General features: G+C 45.3%; 1 protein-coding gene across 1 annotated transcript in view; it reads left to right on the top strand.

Annotated features, from left to right (window-relative positions):
* Nucleotides 1–2752: 2752 nt before the first annotated feature.
* Nucleotides 2753–16218, top strand: part of Phactr4 (phosphatase and actin regulator 4) — a 75797-nt gene continuing 62331 nt past the window's right edge. The window contains exons 1-2 of the mRNA XM_052177593.1: nt 2753–3001; nt 15495–15548. Coding sequence (XP_052033553.1) covers nt 15533–15548 — 16 coding nt within the window. The 5' untranslated portion in view covers nt 2753–3001; nt 15495–15532. The remainder of the gene's footprint in view (nt 3002–15494; nt 15549–16218) is intronic.

Below are 16218 nucleotides of genomic sequence, written 5' to 3'. Positions count from 1 at the left end.
GCAGCCGTGGCAGCTGCCGGCAGTCGTGGCGCTCTGGAGGGCGAGAGAGGGGATCCCTGGGGCGACTCCGCTAGCTAGACTAGCTGGAACCAGCGAGCTCCGAGCTCCACGCTCCACGCTCACTGTGAGACTTTGCCTCTGCAGTAAGGAGAGCAAGCAAGCGAGGCAGACACCTGCCCGCAACTTCCGGCTCCCCTCCCCGCCAAAGCACACATGCACACACATATCCATTTACACATATTCGGACATCCACGCACACTTGCACACCGCACTGAGTCACATGTGTGTATGTATAATTAAAATACATCTTATAGCCGGGCGGTGGTGGTGCACGCCTTTAATCCCAGCACTTGGGAGACAGTGGCAGGTAGATTTCTGAGTTCGAGGCCAGCCTGGTCTACAGAGTGAGTTCCAGGACAGCCAGGGCTACACAGAGAAACCCTGTCTTGAAAAAAACCAAAAAACAAACAAACAAACAAAAAAAGAGTTAAAAATACATCTTATAAAAAGAGATTGAAGTTGTCATGCAAGTTGTTAGTACCATTGTCTCTCTCCTTCTATAATTCGTCATCATCATTCATCATCATTATTTATTATTATTATTGTTGTTATTGCTATTTTGTCCAGGGTTTCTCTGTGTAGCCATGGCTCTACTAGAATTTACTCTGTAGACTGAGCTGGTCTTGAACTCAGAGACCCGCCTGCCTCTGACTCCTGAGTGCTGGGATTAAAGGCCACCACTCATGGCTCTTCCCTCTATAATTCTAATTGTTGGGTTTCAGACCTCGGACAAGGGTCTGAGGTACATATTCTATACATTAAAGCAGACCTGGCCTCCAGGTTCTCCCAGCCCTTCTCTGGCATCAGCACCCTCTATCCTGTTATCCTCCATGCCTACATGATCCAGACATCTTGGTCTCTCTTTTTCTCTCCACCCCCCTCTGCAGGGCTTGCTTTCTCTTCCCCTCCCCTCTGCCTCCTGCCCCATGGCGACTTTCCTGGCCTGGTTGCTTGGGACCAGTGAACTCACATGCTCCGAGAAGTTTCCCAATAGGCCTGAGTTTAAATATTTTAATCTTGTTTGAACTAGCTCCTTCTGACAACACAGAAATAATTTATCACTAATAAAGGAACCATTTTTCTGAAAAGCAATTTTAAGTATGACAAGCCATATCTTTTTGTACAGTACATTTAACTACAATTTACTAATAAATGTTGCCTGAAGGGCGTGACCATCTGGTGTCCACAACTCATGTTCACATTTCCAGAGTTGTTATGATTTCTATACATACCACTACTTTCTATTTCTTTCTTTCTTTTTTATTTTGTTTTTGTTTTTGTTTTGTTTTGTTTTAAAACAGGAGTTCTCTGTGTAGCCCTGGCTGTCCTGGAACTCACTCTGTAGACCAGGTTGGCCTCGAACTCAGAAATCTGCCTGCCTCTACCTCCCAAGTGCTGGGATTACAGGTGTGCGCCACCACCACCCTTGGCATTGGGTTATCTTTTAATCGAGATAGTTTTCTCATATATTCCTTATGGGTCTTCTGTTGATTATATTTTGTTGTGACTATGTTAATCCTGGTCTGGGGCTTGCCTTTTTATTATTCATCTTTATTTTATCTATTTTAGAAGGGCAAGCAATTGAAGTTCACTTAGAAGTAATGAGAGAGCTACTTGAAGTTGGAAAGGAACTTGTAAATGTGTTGAATTTGCCTTTTTATTCTTATATGATCTTAAAACCCCAAAGCTTAATTTTTGGTGATATGCAATTATTGCAGTTATACTTATTATGCATTATTATTTTTAAGGGTTTATTTTTATTAGTTCTAATTATGTATAGGTGAGTGTTTGTCTGTATGCCATATGTACACACAGGTGCCCACCGAGCCAGAGGATCACATCCCCTGTAGCTAAGCTGTAGTTTCAGTTGTAAGCTGTTTGATGTGTATAGTGTTGGGAACAGAACTCAGCTCCTTTGGGAGAGCAGTCAGTACTCTTAACCACTGAGCCATCTGCCCAGCCCCAGGTTTGTTTGTTCTGAGACAGGGTCTCACTAATTCTGGTTGGCCCGGCCTGGAACTTTGTAGACCAAACTGATTTTAAACTCACAGCAATATTCCAGCCCCTGTCTCCAGAGCACTTGGGAATGAATACTGGTGTGTGCCGCCACAACTGGGTTGTAATTTATTGCTACTTTTTAATGTTATGGATTGTGTATTTGAAAGGCATAAATTTTTCTCCTATGTTTCCCTCTGTATGTATCGCGTGTATACATTTAGGTTTAATATCGGTATGACCCATGGGTTTGGCATTTACAAAGATCCTCCAGCAGCTGCAAGGAGGATGTTTGGAGGATGTTATAACCCTGAAGCCTAGAATGAGTGCCACTTAGAAATAGAGGGTGGCTTCCAGTAGGTAATAGTGGAGGAAAAATGCAAACAGTTGGGAGTGTGGATGTAGAATGTCTGCGTCTGGTACTTTCATAAAACACTGCAGACAACTTTTAAGTTCTCTTGCACTTCAAACTGGCTCTCAATAGTTTGAGACAGAGTGGACTTCTTTTGTTGAGCACTACATACACATCCTTTCTTGGGCATCGCCGGGAGAGTCTGTTCCTGAACGTTTCCTCCCAAGCCCCGAGACCTTCGCCTTGCTCAGAACTGGGCAAACGGCCCAAATCCGTTTATGTGCAGTGCACCGGCCTCAGGCGGCGCATGCCCAGATCAGCAGAGTAGGGGGCCAAGCGCCTCGCGGCGGAGGGCCGACAGTTCCCGCCATTTTGTCCCGCTCACCACGCCGCTGGCCACGGCCACTTGCAGTGGACTACAAATCCCGTGAGGCTCCGCGGCGGCACTTCCTACCTTCACTGTCCGGCCCGCTCCCTCCGCCCCCCCCCCCCTCCTCTGGGGCCGAAGGCTCTGGCTGGAGCCAGGCGGCCAGAGACCAGGTAGGATTTCCGGGAGAAAGTACTGTGGAGCCCGAGGAGGCAGCGGCGACTTGGGTAAGTTCCCCAAACTTGGGAAAGTGAGTGCCTCGCGCGCGCGCGCGGCAGCGGTGGTCTCGGCTGGGCTGGGGGTCGCGGTCCTGGCCAGGGTAGGGGGGGTAACGGCCCCGGCTGCGGTCCGTGCTGCCAGGGCGTGGCGGGCCGTAGCCTCCTCCCTCCTCGGCCCTCCCACAACGGTCCCGCGGCGCTGTCCCCGCCTGTGGCCGGCCCGCGCAGACTCGTGCTCTCCGCCCCCCAGCCTCCGCGGGGCCCTTTTGTCTGCGCCGCTTTACCCCCTTTTGTGGCAGTGCGCAGAGTCGCGGTCTCCCGGGGAGCCCGCACGTCCTGCTGGGGACTGCTCCCTGGGGATCTGGTTACTGTAACTGGATCGGGTCAAAGTCCATCTTTCAAAAGTGACCTCCCTCAGACTTCAGTATCCTGGCTGAGCAGGGCAGAGCAGAGGCTTAGGAGCCTGGCATAGTTTCAGTGGAAGCCTGGAAGTTATTGTCCAACTTCTTTCTAAATGTCAGCCACCGGTAGCTAGGGATCAAAACTCAAGGCGATTTCTCCTCCTGTGGATGGAGTCTAAGAAAAAGAAGTGAAACTTGGAGCCTCAATCCCGGAAACCGAGAAAAAGTGGAAAGCTGCTGCGATACGTGTGGCAGCTGCGATGGGAGGAGGGCGGGGGGGGGGCGGCGGAAAAGAACTCAGGAGAATCATTGCTTCGGAAACCTACTGAAAATCGGAGGAGAGGGATTACCAGGACACCATTCATTGCCTGCAGTCTTCGGCCCTTCATTTTCCCACGCAGCTCCTCGCCTCTCCAGACTACATCCTTTCTCTTTTTTAAACAAAAACTCCACAAAGAAAAAGTCAGCTCGATGAAAGCACCTGCTTTCTAGAAAAACCTGGAATCCCAGTAGATTCTAGAAAGCATTTTTTTTTAACTAGGTGGAAAGGCAATTTGGGGAAAGAGTGATAAAATGTGTTCTTACTGGACACCGCTGAATTGCGTGGATTTGATCCAATTTGGTTAGATAGTGGTAACTCGATGTCCCGTCGAAGAATGAATCTCGAGACTTAGCGTAGAGGTAAAGCTTTTAAAGGCCAAGGTAGATACCCTTTGAAAAATCCTTGAGTGAAGACAGTTGAGACGCCTTTACATGAATCAGGAAAGATGTTTTGAGGCGAAATTCCCACCCTAGACACGTAGGCAAATAAAGTCTCCATTATTCTTTTTGACTTTTTGTAATGGAAATGACTTTGAGACTCTTAGATTGTGTTAATGTCTTTGATACTGGCTGTCGGTTGTCTTCCCTAAATAGTCTTGGTGGCTTATCCCTGTAACTCCAAAACTCCCGCGGCTATGGAAGGAGGAGGAGGAGCACGAATTCAAGACCAGCTAGGTCTATGTAGACCTATTAAAAGTGTCTTAAATGTGTCCGGGAGGGTGGGACGTGGAGACAGTGCAACTGCGATTTTAGAGAACTCCTTGGAGACGGTTCTCTGACTTTCATGTGGGTTCCTGGGACGGAGCTCAGATGGTCAGGCTCGAGTGGCAAGAGCCTTTACCATCTGAGCCATTTTGCTAGCCCTCACCTTTTTGTTTGTTTGTTTGTTTGTTTTGTTTTTTGTTTTTTGTCAGGCTAGGAATGGAATCCAGGATTTTGATCACGGGCAGCACATGCTCTGCCGCTGAGTTTATGCCTCTAGCCCCAGCTATTCTTCAATCCTTGGGAACAGAGTTTTTTTTTAATTTACCTGAGAGTGAATCACTCTTTTGCCCACTCTGGGGCTGAGCTCTCCTAACCTGCCTTTGCCTTTCCGGGTGCTAAGATTATTATGGTGGCACCAACGCACCTCATAAACTGAATTTCTAGCAGGGTCACTAGTCTTCCTGGCTCATTTACTCAAACAGGAGAGTAGTGTCCATGTTCTTTTTGAAGCATTGTATATGTTGTATAAGCCTTATTAATACACATGGTATAACTATTACCTGCTCACCACAATCGTGTGAGGTATTGATTCTCACTTTACAGTTGGTGCAACCGTGCCTCTAAAATGTTAAGTAACTGGCCCAAAGCCTCACAGCTAGCCCAGCAGGATAGCTGAACCACATAGCAAGCCTAGGGCTTTCTGCTTCCTCAGATTTAATGCAGCTACCAATCATATTTCCACAAACTGCTTTAATTTGCTGAGATCTGAATATAGGAGAAAAATTATGGAAATATTTTCCATCCCAAACAAGGTGATTTACAAGGAACTGAAATTGACAGAGCCATGAAGTCTTTCCCATAAGACTGCTGCCTTCTCTCAGGCTTGCTTGTCCTGGGTCTAGGCACAATTGCGGTTTGAAGCTTTTATTAAAAGGTCGTTACATTTGAGGCCAGCCTAACCTTCATAACAAGTTTTAGGTCAGCCAGGGCTACACAGTAAGACCATGTTTTGGGGGGGGGGAGAAGAAGATGGTTAAAGGTTTGCTAAGAATTACGTATGTAAGAGAAGTGGGTAAGGCAGCGTTGGCTCCTGAAACCTAATTCTGAAGTCAGAACTCAAATGCATGTACTTTTTTAGAGTATGCTTACTTAAAAACTTTTGGTCAGATTTAACCTGCAGTTCAGTCTCGATTTTTTTTGGTCAGCACATGCCATGAATGTGACATCAGAAAGAGCAACCTACTTCAGCTCTTGTCCTAAATTGTTAAGTAAAATGCATAGCATTCCAGTGGAATTGAGTCAGTGTAATTAGTCTACGTTCTATTAGTTTTTTTTCTTTTTCAGATAGGATTGAAATAGGAGCTTGTTACGTAGCCCAGGCTACCCTCACACTCTGTTGCCTCAACCCCCTCAGTGCTAGATTGGAAACTAGATTACCTTTAAACTAAAGGATGTGCGCTTGGGGGAGGATATATTCCCCCTTCTCTCCTTAAATGTCTGCTTTATATCCAGATCCATCCTTTTATTCATTCTGCCATGAATGAAAATGGTTTACAGACCTTACAGACTGATTTCTAAGTTGGGGTAGGAAAAGAGGCAGATGGCAAATGCACAGTAAATATAAAACTCACGTATTGGACAGACACTTAATCTCTCTCCTTTTCCCTCCAAAGCATTGACCGTGTTTTGTTTTCTTGTTTCTTTCTTTCTTTCTGCCTTATTTGTTTTTAAAGATATATTTATTTTTATATGTGTGAGTACACTGTCGCTGTCTTCAGGCACACCAGAAGAGGGCATCGAATCCCATTACAGATGGTTGTGAGCCACCATGTGGTTGCTGGGAATTGAACTCAGGACCTCTGGAAGAGCAGTCAGAGCTTTAAACACTGAGCCATTTCTCCAGCCCCAGCTTAATCTCTTATTATGAGAATTAACTTGTTTTGTTTGAAACAGGGTCTTTCTTTATATAATAGCTCACACTGGCCTGGAATTCACTGTGTAGCTGAGGCTACCCTGGCACCTGAAATGATCCTGCTTCAGTCTCAAAAGTACTAAGATACTGGCCTGTACCACATGCCTGGGCTTATGTCACATCCTCGGGCCTTAGGTTTTCATCTTGAACATGCAGATAATGGCTTCTTTTTTTTACCTAATGGAATGTTTCCAGGAACAAGTGGCTTGAGCATCTTCCTCCTCCTCCTCTTCCTCTTCTTCCTCTTCTCCCTCCTCCTTCTCCTCTTGCTGCTGCTGCTGCTGCTGTTTCTAACAAAGGAAAAGTGAGTGGGTGGGTCCTGGATCAAGAGTTTGTCCCCTTGTAACACTTGGAAGTGTTTGGGGGGTAATGGAGGAGGCTGCGTTGTTGTCAGGCTGGGGCCTGTATATGAGGGGAAGTCCTATATTCCCACCTTCCTTTTGTATCTTAACAGTTGCTGTCTCTAGACGTTTATGGAGACCTTTTTCCAAAATATTCTTCATGAAAGAAAGTTTGTTCTTATTTTTTTACAGTTATTGCCATGAGGGCAGTTCTGAGTACCTCTGAGCCACATCTCCAGCATAGGTTAAAGTCTTAGTCTTCTGGTATTCCTTTTTCAAGATTTATTTACTTTTTAAATTTTATGTGCATATGTATTGTATGCCTGCCAGTCCTGTTGAAAGGGCATTGGGTCCCCTGGACCTGGAGGTTTAGGCAGTTGTGAGCCCTGATGAGCTGCTGGGAATCAAAACCGAGCCCTCTGTAAGAGCGGTCCTTGCTCGTGACCACCAAGCCGTTTCTAGCCTCAGCTCTGGCTGTCCCCTTGGAACATTATTCATTCGGTGTCCCATGAATGAAGGAATACCAAAAGTGGCCAGGTACAGGTTTGAAGAGTATCAGAACCTAAATGGGTCTTTTATCTAGCAAATATTTTTGTTTTGCTGTAGTATGGTAGAGGTTGCATGTTTCATGAGCATGATGATGTAATGATGTATAGCACAGTCTCCAGAACTCTAAGGTATTACAGAAGTATAGCAGTGTAATGGTGCTAAAGAGAGATACACTTAAAAATGGATAGGGACCTGGGGCTGAGATGGTACAGGCAGTGAAGACACCAAGCTAGGTTAAGCTGAGTTTAATTTCTGTAACCCACATGCATGGTAGGAGAGAACCAACTCTTGCATGCTGATTTCTACATGCATGCTGTGGTATGTACATGTGCACAAACACACACACACACACACACACACACTAAATAAGCTGGAGTTGGAGAGATAGCCCAACAGTTGAGAGCACTGTGTGTTTTACAGTGGATCCACCATTGTGAGTCCAGGGGTTAGATGTCCTCTTCTGGCCTCTAAGGGCCACAGACTGACATGTGGTGCACATACAGTGTGAGGCCAGTCGGATCTACAGAGTGAGTTCCAGGATAATTAGAGCTACACAGAGAAACTCCATCTGGGTGGAAAAGATTGTGTTTTGGTAAACAGTACAGGAAGCAGTCTAGATGGTGGTCTTAGTGTAAGTAGGAACTCAGAGACCTGGGTCCCTGCTTTACTCTTCCTCCACCACCTTCTTTTAAGGTGTATGTGTTCACACAAGTACATGAGTACATGTGGAAGCCAGAGGCCAACCTTGGATATCCTTCCTCAGATGCACACATTGTTTGGAATGGGGTGTCCTATTGGCCTCGAACTCTCCAAGCAGGTCAGGTTGCCTGGCCAGCAAGCCTCAGAAAACTTCTTCTTCTTCTTCTTTTTTTTTTAAGATTTATTTATTTATTATATGTAAGTACACTGTAGCTGTCCTCAGACACACCAGAAGAGGGCATCAGCTCTCATTACAGATGGTTGTGAGCCACCATGTGGTTGCTGGGATTTGAACTCAGGACCTCTGAAAGCAGTCAGTGCTCTTAACCACTGAGCTGTCTCTCCAGCCCAAAACTTCTTGTTCTAGCATTTTATTTTATTTATTTATTTATTTTTTAAGCCAACATGTCTTCTGGTGATTAGACTCAGATCATCATGGTTATAAGACAGCACTTTCCAGAGAGAACTGTTTCTCAAGCCCCATATTCTAGGAAGAGGGAGTAGTTTTGATCATAGGAACTGAATGGAGTACAAGTACTTTTAGCTGTTTGTCTAGGGTCGAGAGTAGTCTGGAATGCTGAGGGTGTGGTACACTTGGGCTTTAGTACTGATTCTGATGTCCACCCTGGGGGCCTGGACACAGCAAGCATGCACATGGACTGCTAGTCACTGAGACTCCTGTCCTGGTGTGGTGGCTCCCACCTGTAATCCCAGTTCTAGAGGGCTAACTGAGGTTTCCAGTGAGTTTGGGCCACACTAGGCACAAAGTTCTAGGCCAGTCAGGACTTCAGGGTAAGGCCAGGGTTTGAAAACAAGCAAACAAACAAACAAAAATTAATTAATTAGACATGACTTTTTTGTGTTTGCTGTTAGAGACCAAATCCAAAATGTGTTTTCCATTGAGCTGCATACATAGAGCCCTTTGATTCTTTAGTTTTAGTAGTATTTTTTGTAGCTTATTTTAAATCTTTGAAGTTTAACAGCTAGCATTCCTTTATTTAGATTTCTTCCTCTTTTCTTTCTTTCTCTCTCTCTCTCTTTCTTTCTTTCTTTCTTTCTTATTTTTTCTTTCTTTCTTTCTTTCTTTCTTTCTTTCTTTCTTTCTTTCTTTCTTATTTTTTCTTTCTTTCTTTCTTTCTTTCTTTCTTTCTTATTTTTTCTTTCTTTCTTTCTTTCTTTCTTTCTTTCTTTCTTTCTTTCTTTCTTTTTTTTAAGTTTTACCATGTACCCTGGGGCTGGCCTAGAACTTGCTATGTAGGCCAGGCTAGCCTCTTAACTCACAGAGGTCGGACTGCCTCTGCTTCCTAACTGTTGGAATTAAAGAACCACCCCTAGCCCAGTTCAGCCGTTTTGACTGTTTTTTTTTTTTTTCTGCCTAATTACAAGCCATACTTTCCCATTTATTTGTTGACTCTCTCACTTTTAAAAACCTTTTTCTTTGGCTTTACACACATAAACACCTCATACACACAGGGATATATGTATTGGCCATTTAAAGTAATATGATCTGGCAGCCCTGGAGTAAACTTCCCTTGCTGTGGATTTCTTTGGGTCTTGCTTTGGTGACTCCTGGACTAAACTGTTCTTTGTTCTGTGTACCAACTGCAGTCTGCACCTGTTTGGCTGAGTGGTTAAGTAATGATTAGACAGAGGTTTCCCTAAGTGCTGTGAACCAGTAAGTTTTGCAGCTTTTGCCGAGGGCCTCTGGTAAGGACAGACCTTACTACCCATGACATGCAGTGGTAAGGGGCACACATAGGAGGGGAAAAGATCAGGCTCAGGCCTTTATAACAGTTTGCCCTATCAAAAACTTAACAGTTCCCTCAAAGTACCTAAGTGTTCTCTCTCTATTAGGTCCTAGCTCTTAAAGGTTCAATTTCCCAATACCAGCACCCTGGATACAAGGTTCTTAACACATCTAAGCCACAAAAGGCATCAGCTCAGCTATCTTGATTCCATATACTAACATCTCGTTCTTTCCCATTTGGGGCCTTTCTGTTGGTACATCACAGCACAGATAGGATGGTACACCACAGCACACATAGGATGGTACACCACAGCACACATAGGATGGTACACCACAGCACACACAGGATGGTACACCACAGCACACACAGGATGGTACACCACAGCACACACAGGATGGTATACCACAGCACACATAGGGTGGTATACCACAGCACACATAGGGTGGTATACAACAGCACACATAGTGTGGTATACCACAGCACACATAAGATGGTACACCACAGCACACATAGGATGGTACACCACAGCACACATAGGATGGTACACCACAGCACACACAGGATGGTACACCACAGCACACACAGGATGGTACACCACAGCACACATAGGATGGTACACCACAGCACACATAGGATGGTACACCACAGCACACATAGGATGGTACACCACAGCACACATAGGATGGTATACCACAACACACATAGGGTGGTATACCACAGCACACATAGGATGGTACACCACAGCACACATAGGATGGTACACCACAGCACACATAGGGTGGTATACCACAGCACACATAGGATGGTACACCACAGCACACACAGGATGGTACACCACAGCACACATAGGATGGTACACCACAGCACACATAGGGTGGTATACCACAGCACACATAGGATGGTACACCACAGCACACATAGGATGGTACACCACAGCACACACAGGATGGTACACCACAGCACACATAGGATGGTACACCACAGCACACATAGGATGGTACACCACAGCACACATAGGATGGTACACCACAGTACACATAGGGTGGTACACCACAGCACACATAGGATGGTACACCACAGCACACATAGGGTGGTACACCACAGCACACACAGGATGGTACACCACAGCACACATAGGATGGTACACCACAGCACACATAGGATGGTACACCACAGCACACATAGGATGGTACACCACAGCACACACAGGGTGGTATACCACAGCACACACAGGATGGTACACCACAGCACACATAGGATGGTATACCACAGCACACACAGGGTGGTATACCACAGCACACATAGGATGGTACACCACAGCACACACAGGGTGGTATACCACAGCACACACAGGATGGTACACCACAGCACACATAGGATGGTACACCACAGCACACACAGGGTGGTATACCACAGCACACATAGGATGGTACACCACAGCACACACAGGGTGGTATACCACAGCACACACAGGATGGTACACCACAGCACACATAGGATGGTATACCACAACACACATAGGGTGGTATACCACAGCACACATAGGATGGTACACCACAGCACACATAGGATGGTAACCACAGCACACATAGGATGCTATATACCACAGCACACATAGGATGGTATACCACAGCACACATAGGGTGGTACACCACAGCACACATAGGATGGTACACCACAGCACACATAGGATGGTACACCACAGCACACACAGGATGGTATACCACAGCACACATAGGATGGTACACCACAGCACACACAGGATGGTATACCACAGCACACATAGGATGGTACACCACAGCACACACAGGATGGTACACCACAGCACACATAGGATGGGACACCACAGCACACATAGGATGGTACACCACAGCACACATAGGGTGGTACACCACAGCACACACAGGATGGTACACCACAGCACACATAGGATGGTATACCACAACACACATAGGATGCTATATACCACTGCACACATAGGATGGTACACCACAGCACACATAGGGTGGTACACCACAGCACACACAGGATGGTACACCACAGCACACATAGGGTGGTATACCACAGCACACATAGGATGGTACACCACAGCACACATAGGATGGTACACCACAGCACACACAGGATGGTACACCACAGCACACATAGGATGGTACACCACAGCACACATAGGGTGGTATACCACAGCACACACAGGATGGTACACCACAGCACACATAGGATGGTATACCACAACACACATAGGGTGGTACACCACAGCACACATAGGATGGTACACCACAGCACACATAGGATGCTATATACCACAGCACACATAGGATGGTATACCACAGCACACATAGGGTGGTACACCACAGCACACATAGGATGGTACACCACAGCACACATAGGATGGTACACCACAGCACACACAGGATGGTACACCACAGCACACACAGGATGGTATACCACAGCACACATAGGATGGTATACCACAGCACACATAGGATGGTACACCACAGCACACATACGATGGTACACCACAGCACACATAGGATGGTATACCACAGCACACATAGGATGGTATACCACAGCACACATAGGGTGGTATACCACAGCACACATAGGATGGTACACCACAGCACACATAGGATGGTACACCACAGCACACATAGGATGGTACACCACAGCACACACAGGATGGTATACCACAGCACACATAGGATGGTACACCACAGCACACACAGGATGGTACACCACAGCACACATAGGATGGTACACCACAGCACACATAGGGTGGTACACCACAGCACACACAGGATGGTACACCACAGCATACATAGGGTGGTACACCACAGCACACATAGGGTGATATACCACAGCACACATAGGGTGGTATACCACAGCACACATAGGATGGTATACCACAGCACACATAGGATGGTACACCACAGCACACACAGGATGGTATACCACAGCACACATAGGATGGTACACCACAGCACACATAGGATGGTATACCACAGCACACATAGGATGGTACACCACAGCACACATAGGATGGTACACCACAGCACACATAGGATGGTACACCACAGCACACATACGGTGGTACACCACAGCACACACAGGATGGTACACCACAGCACACACAGGGTGGTACACCACAGCACACACAGGGTGGTACACCACAGCACACATAGGATGGTACACCACAGCACACATAGGGTGGTATACCACAGCACACATAGGATTATATACTACAGCTTCTGTGGTAAACTACCTACCTCTGGAACTGAGCTACTCTGATAATTGTTTCTTAGGCTGGTCCTCAGAGCTTTCTGCCATCTTGCTGCAAGAGAGATGAACTTTGGAGGTTACTAAGGATACTTTGAGGCCTTCCTGTCTACCTGTCAGTTGACTGTTAATCTCTCTTACCTGTTTGTTTTCTTTTTCTGTCATAGCGGTAGAGTTTGGTAGTAAATTCTCAATTCCACTCTCATCATACCTGCTGTTTTCTTGTCTTCCAGTCAAGTAGCACATTCTTTCCCATAGCACTACCTACCACTGCTGAAACTCTTAAGAGTTGGATCAGACCGGGCGGTGGTGGCGCATGCCTGTAATCCCAGTACTCTGGGAGGCAGAGGCAGGTGGATCTCTGAGTTCGAGGCCAGCCTGGTCTACAGAGTGAGTTCCAGGACAGCCAGGGCTACACAGACAAACCCTGTCTCGAAAAAACAAAAAACAAAAAACAAAACAAAACAAAAAAAGAGTTGGATCAGCAGCACCTTGTGCCAGGGGAAATCTGTGCTGTATGTTTGACTCTGTATCTGCCCTGCCCAGTAGTCTACTCCAAAACTCCATCTTCTTCTCAGTTCTCTCTGCACATAATTGACTCCAATTAGAGTTTGCATGCACACTGCTGGTCAAGGAACGTGCTCAGGACAAGACCATAGAGAGATTGGCTAGGAAGCTGGCCTGGGAACAGGACTAGACGAGGCAGATTTGACCCTCAAGAAGTTGAGTAAATATTTATATTCAGTCAAAATTCGTAGCTTGACATGGTATTGGAGACCTTTAATACCAGTACTCAAGAGGCAGAGACAGGAGCATCTCCATAAATTGGCAAGCCAGCTACAGAGTGAAATCCTGTCTCAAAAAAAAAAAAAAAAACCCAAAAAATTTAAAAAATAAAACAAAACCAAAAAACAAACTTTTTTCTGGGGGCTGGAGAGATGGCACAGCAGTTAAGGGCACTAATTATTCTTCCATAGGTCCTGAGTTCAATTCCCAGCAACCACATGGTGGCTCACAACCATCTGTAATGGGATCTGATGCCTCTTCTGGTGTGTCTGAAAACAGAGTACTCATATACATAAAATGAATAAACAAATCTTTAAAAAACAAAACAAAATAAAACATTTTTCTGTTGTTTTATTTTCATACACGAGTGGCCTAAGTTTAGATTCCTGTACCTTAAAAGATAATTTCTCCTGCAAAATTACCTTCTTCCCTAAAGACATCCTTCTTATCTCTTCTCAGAGGTGCATATAAGTTGTTTTGTTATTTATGTAATTAGCTTTTGAGGCAGGGTCTTATTTTGTAGTTCTGGCTGTCTGGAACTCAGTATGTAGATCAGACTGGCCTCAAAACTCACAGAGATCCACCTGTCTCTGCCTCTTAAGGGGTGGTATTAAAGGGATGTGCCATGTAGCTGGCATGTTTTTGATTTACATAAAAGTTTGCCTTTTTCTTTACATACCATTGAATACAAGATGGAGACTCAACTGTTTTAGGAGACTGAGGATAATGTATTTAAAAATGAAAAGTAGTGAGGTCTTGCCTCAAAAAAGCAGGAAACACACACACACACAAAGAAAATTAGATATAGATATTTTCCTGATATTTTAGTCTGTTATGCTTGTATCCCAATAATAACCCTTAAAACTCTCAGAAAGCAATGTTCATTTTTAAAATAATTATTTATCATTCTCTGTGTGTGAGTGATTGTGGGAGTGTGGACTCACATTTATGATGCAGTGTTTGTGTAAAATGTGTAAAAGTCCGAGAACTGTCAGTTCTTGTCTTCATTTTTGTTGGTAGTAGTTTTGTTTTGCTTTGTTTTGTTTTGTTTTTAGAATTATTTTATTTATGAGTGCACTGTTGCTGTCTTTAGACAAACCAGCAGAGGGCATCAGATCCCATTACAGATGGTTGTGAAGCCACCATGTGGTTGCCCAAGACTCTGCTCTGGAAGAGCGGTCAGTGCTCTTAACCCCTGAGCCATCTCTCCAGCCCCGGTTGTTGTTTTTTAAGACAGGGTTTTTCTGTGTAGCCCTGTCTGTCCTGGAATTCAGAGATTCCCCTGCCTTTGCCTCTTGAGTGTTGGCATTAAAAACAGGAGCCACTACCTCCTGGCCTTCCTTCTACCTTGTCTCTGCTGGGCCACATACCCCAGGCTAGCTGGCCCAGGATCGCCCAGGAGATTTTCTTGTCTCTCTGCCCCATTTCACCGTAGGAGTGCCGAGGTCACAGATGCATACCACATCTAGCATTTTCCATGGGTTCCAGGGATGGAACCGAGGTCGTCAGGCTTGTATAGTAGATGCTTTCATTTGCTGAACCCTCTTACCACGCTCCAGTCACAGTGTTCTATTTAATAAGTTATATTTTTCAATAATGCTTAGATACTTACTAAAGTGTTAGTGAGTTAGGTTTATTTCAAAGAAACTTACAAAATGGTAAATTTGATGTTTTCAGTATCGCGTTTACCTTTTCTCTTTTCAGTAACTCCTCCTCCTCTCCCTTCGCTGGCTAACAGTGGCATGGAAGATCCAGCTGGTGAGTACGGCCTGCTCTTTCGCTGGTACTCGTCCTTAGCTGTTGCAGCTGTGAGTGCATTCCCTCACGCTCAGGATGCTGATGTAAAACAGTACCTCCTGGACTGTGTGCTCTCAGCATCTGTTCGTACTCTCATCTGTTAGCTTTTGTTTTTTATTTTATTTTTAGTTTTTGCTTTTGAGATGGGATCTCTCTGCGTAGTCCTGGGTATCCTGGAGCTCATGTAAACCAGTCTGCCTCGAACTCACAGGATCCTCCTGCCTCTGCTACCACCCCCAGCACTAGGGTTTTGGTGTTCTTGTTTGTTTGGTTTTTTTTTTTTTTTTAACTTATTTAGCTTTATTTTATATGCATTGGTGCGAGGGTATCAGATCCCCTGGAACTGGAGTTACAGACAGTTGTGAGCTACTTGGGACCTCTGGAAGAGCAGCCAGTGCTTTCAGTTCTCCGAGCTATCTCTCCAACCCCATTTGTTTTGCTTTTTTTAAGATAGGCTCCAGCTGGCCTAGAACTCACTATGTAGACCAGGTTGGTCTTGAACTTTCAGACCTGAGTGCAAGACAGTGCTGGGCTCCATTCATACTTTTAATATAATTAAGGGTCCTAATGAACTTGCCAATATTTGCTATATTGCAAATTAGATGTAAGGGACTAGAAAGACAATTCAGTG

This window comes from Apodemus sylvaticus, chromosome 3 (genome assembly GCF_947179515.1).
Source record: "Apodemus sylvaticus chromosome 3, mApoSyl1.1, whole genome shotgun sequence".
Taxonomy (NCBI): Eukaryota; Metazoa; Chordata; class Mammalia; order Rodentia; family Muridae; genus Apodemus; species Apodemus sylvaticus.
Note: the sequence above shows the minus strand (reverse complement) of the source record. Positions and strands in the feature narration are given on the sequence as shown.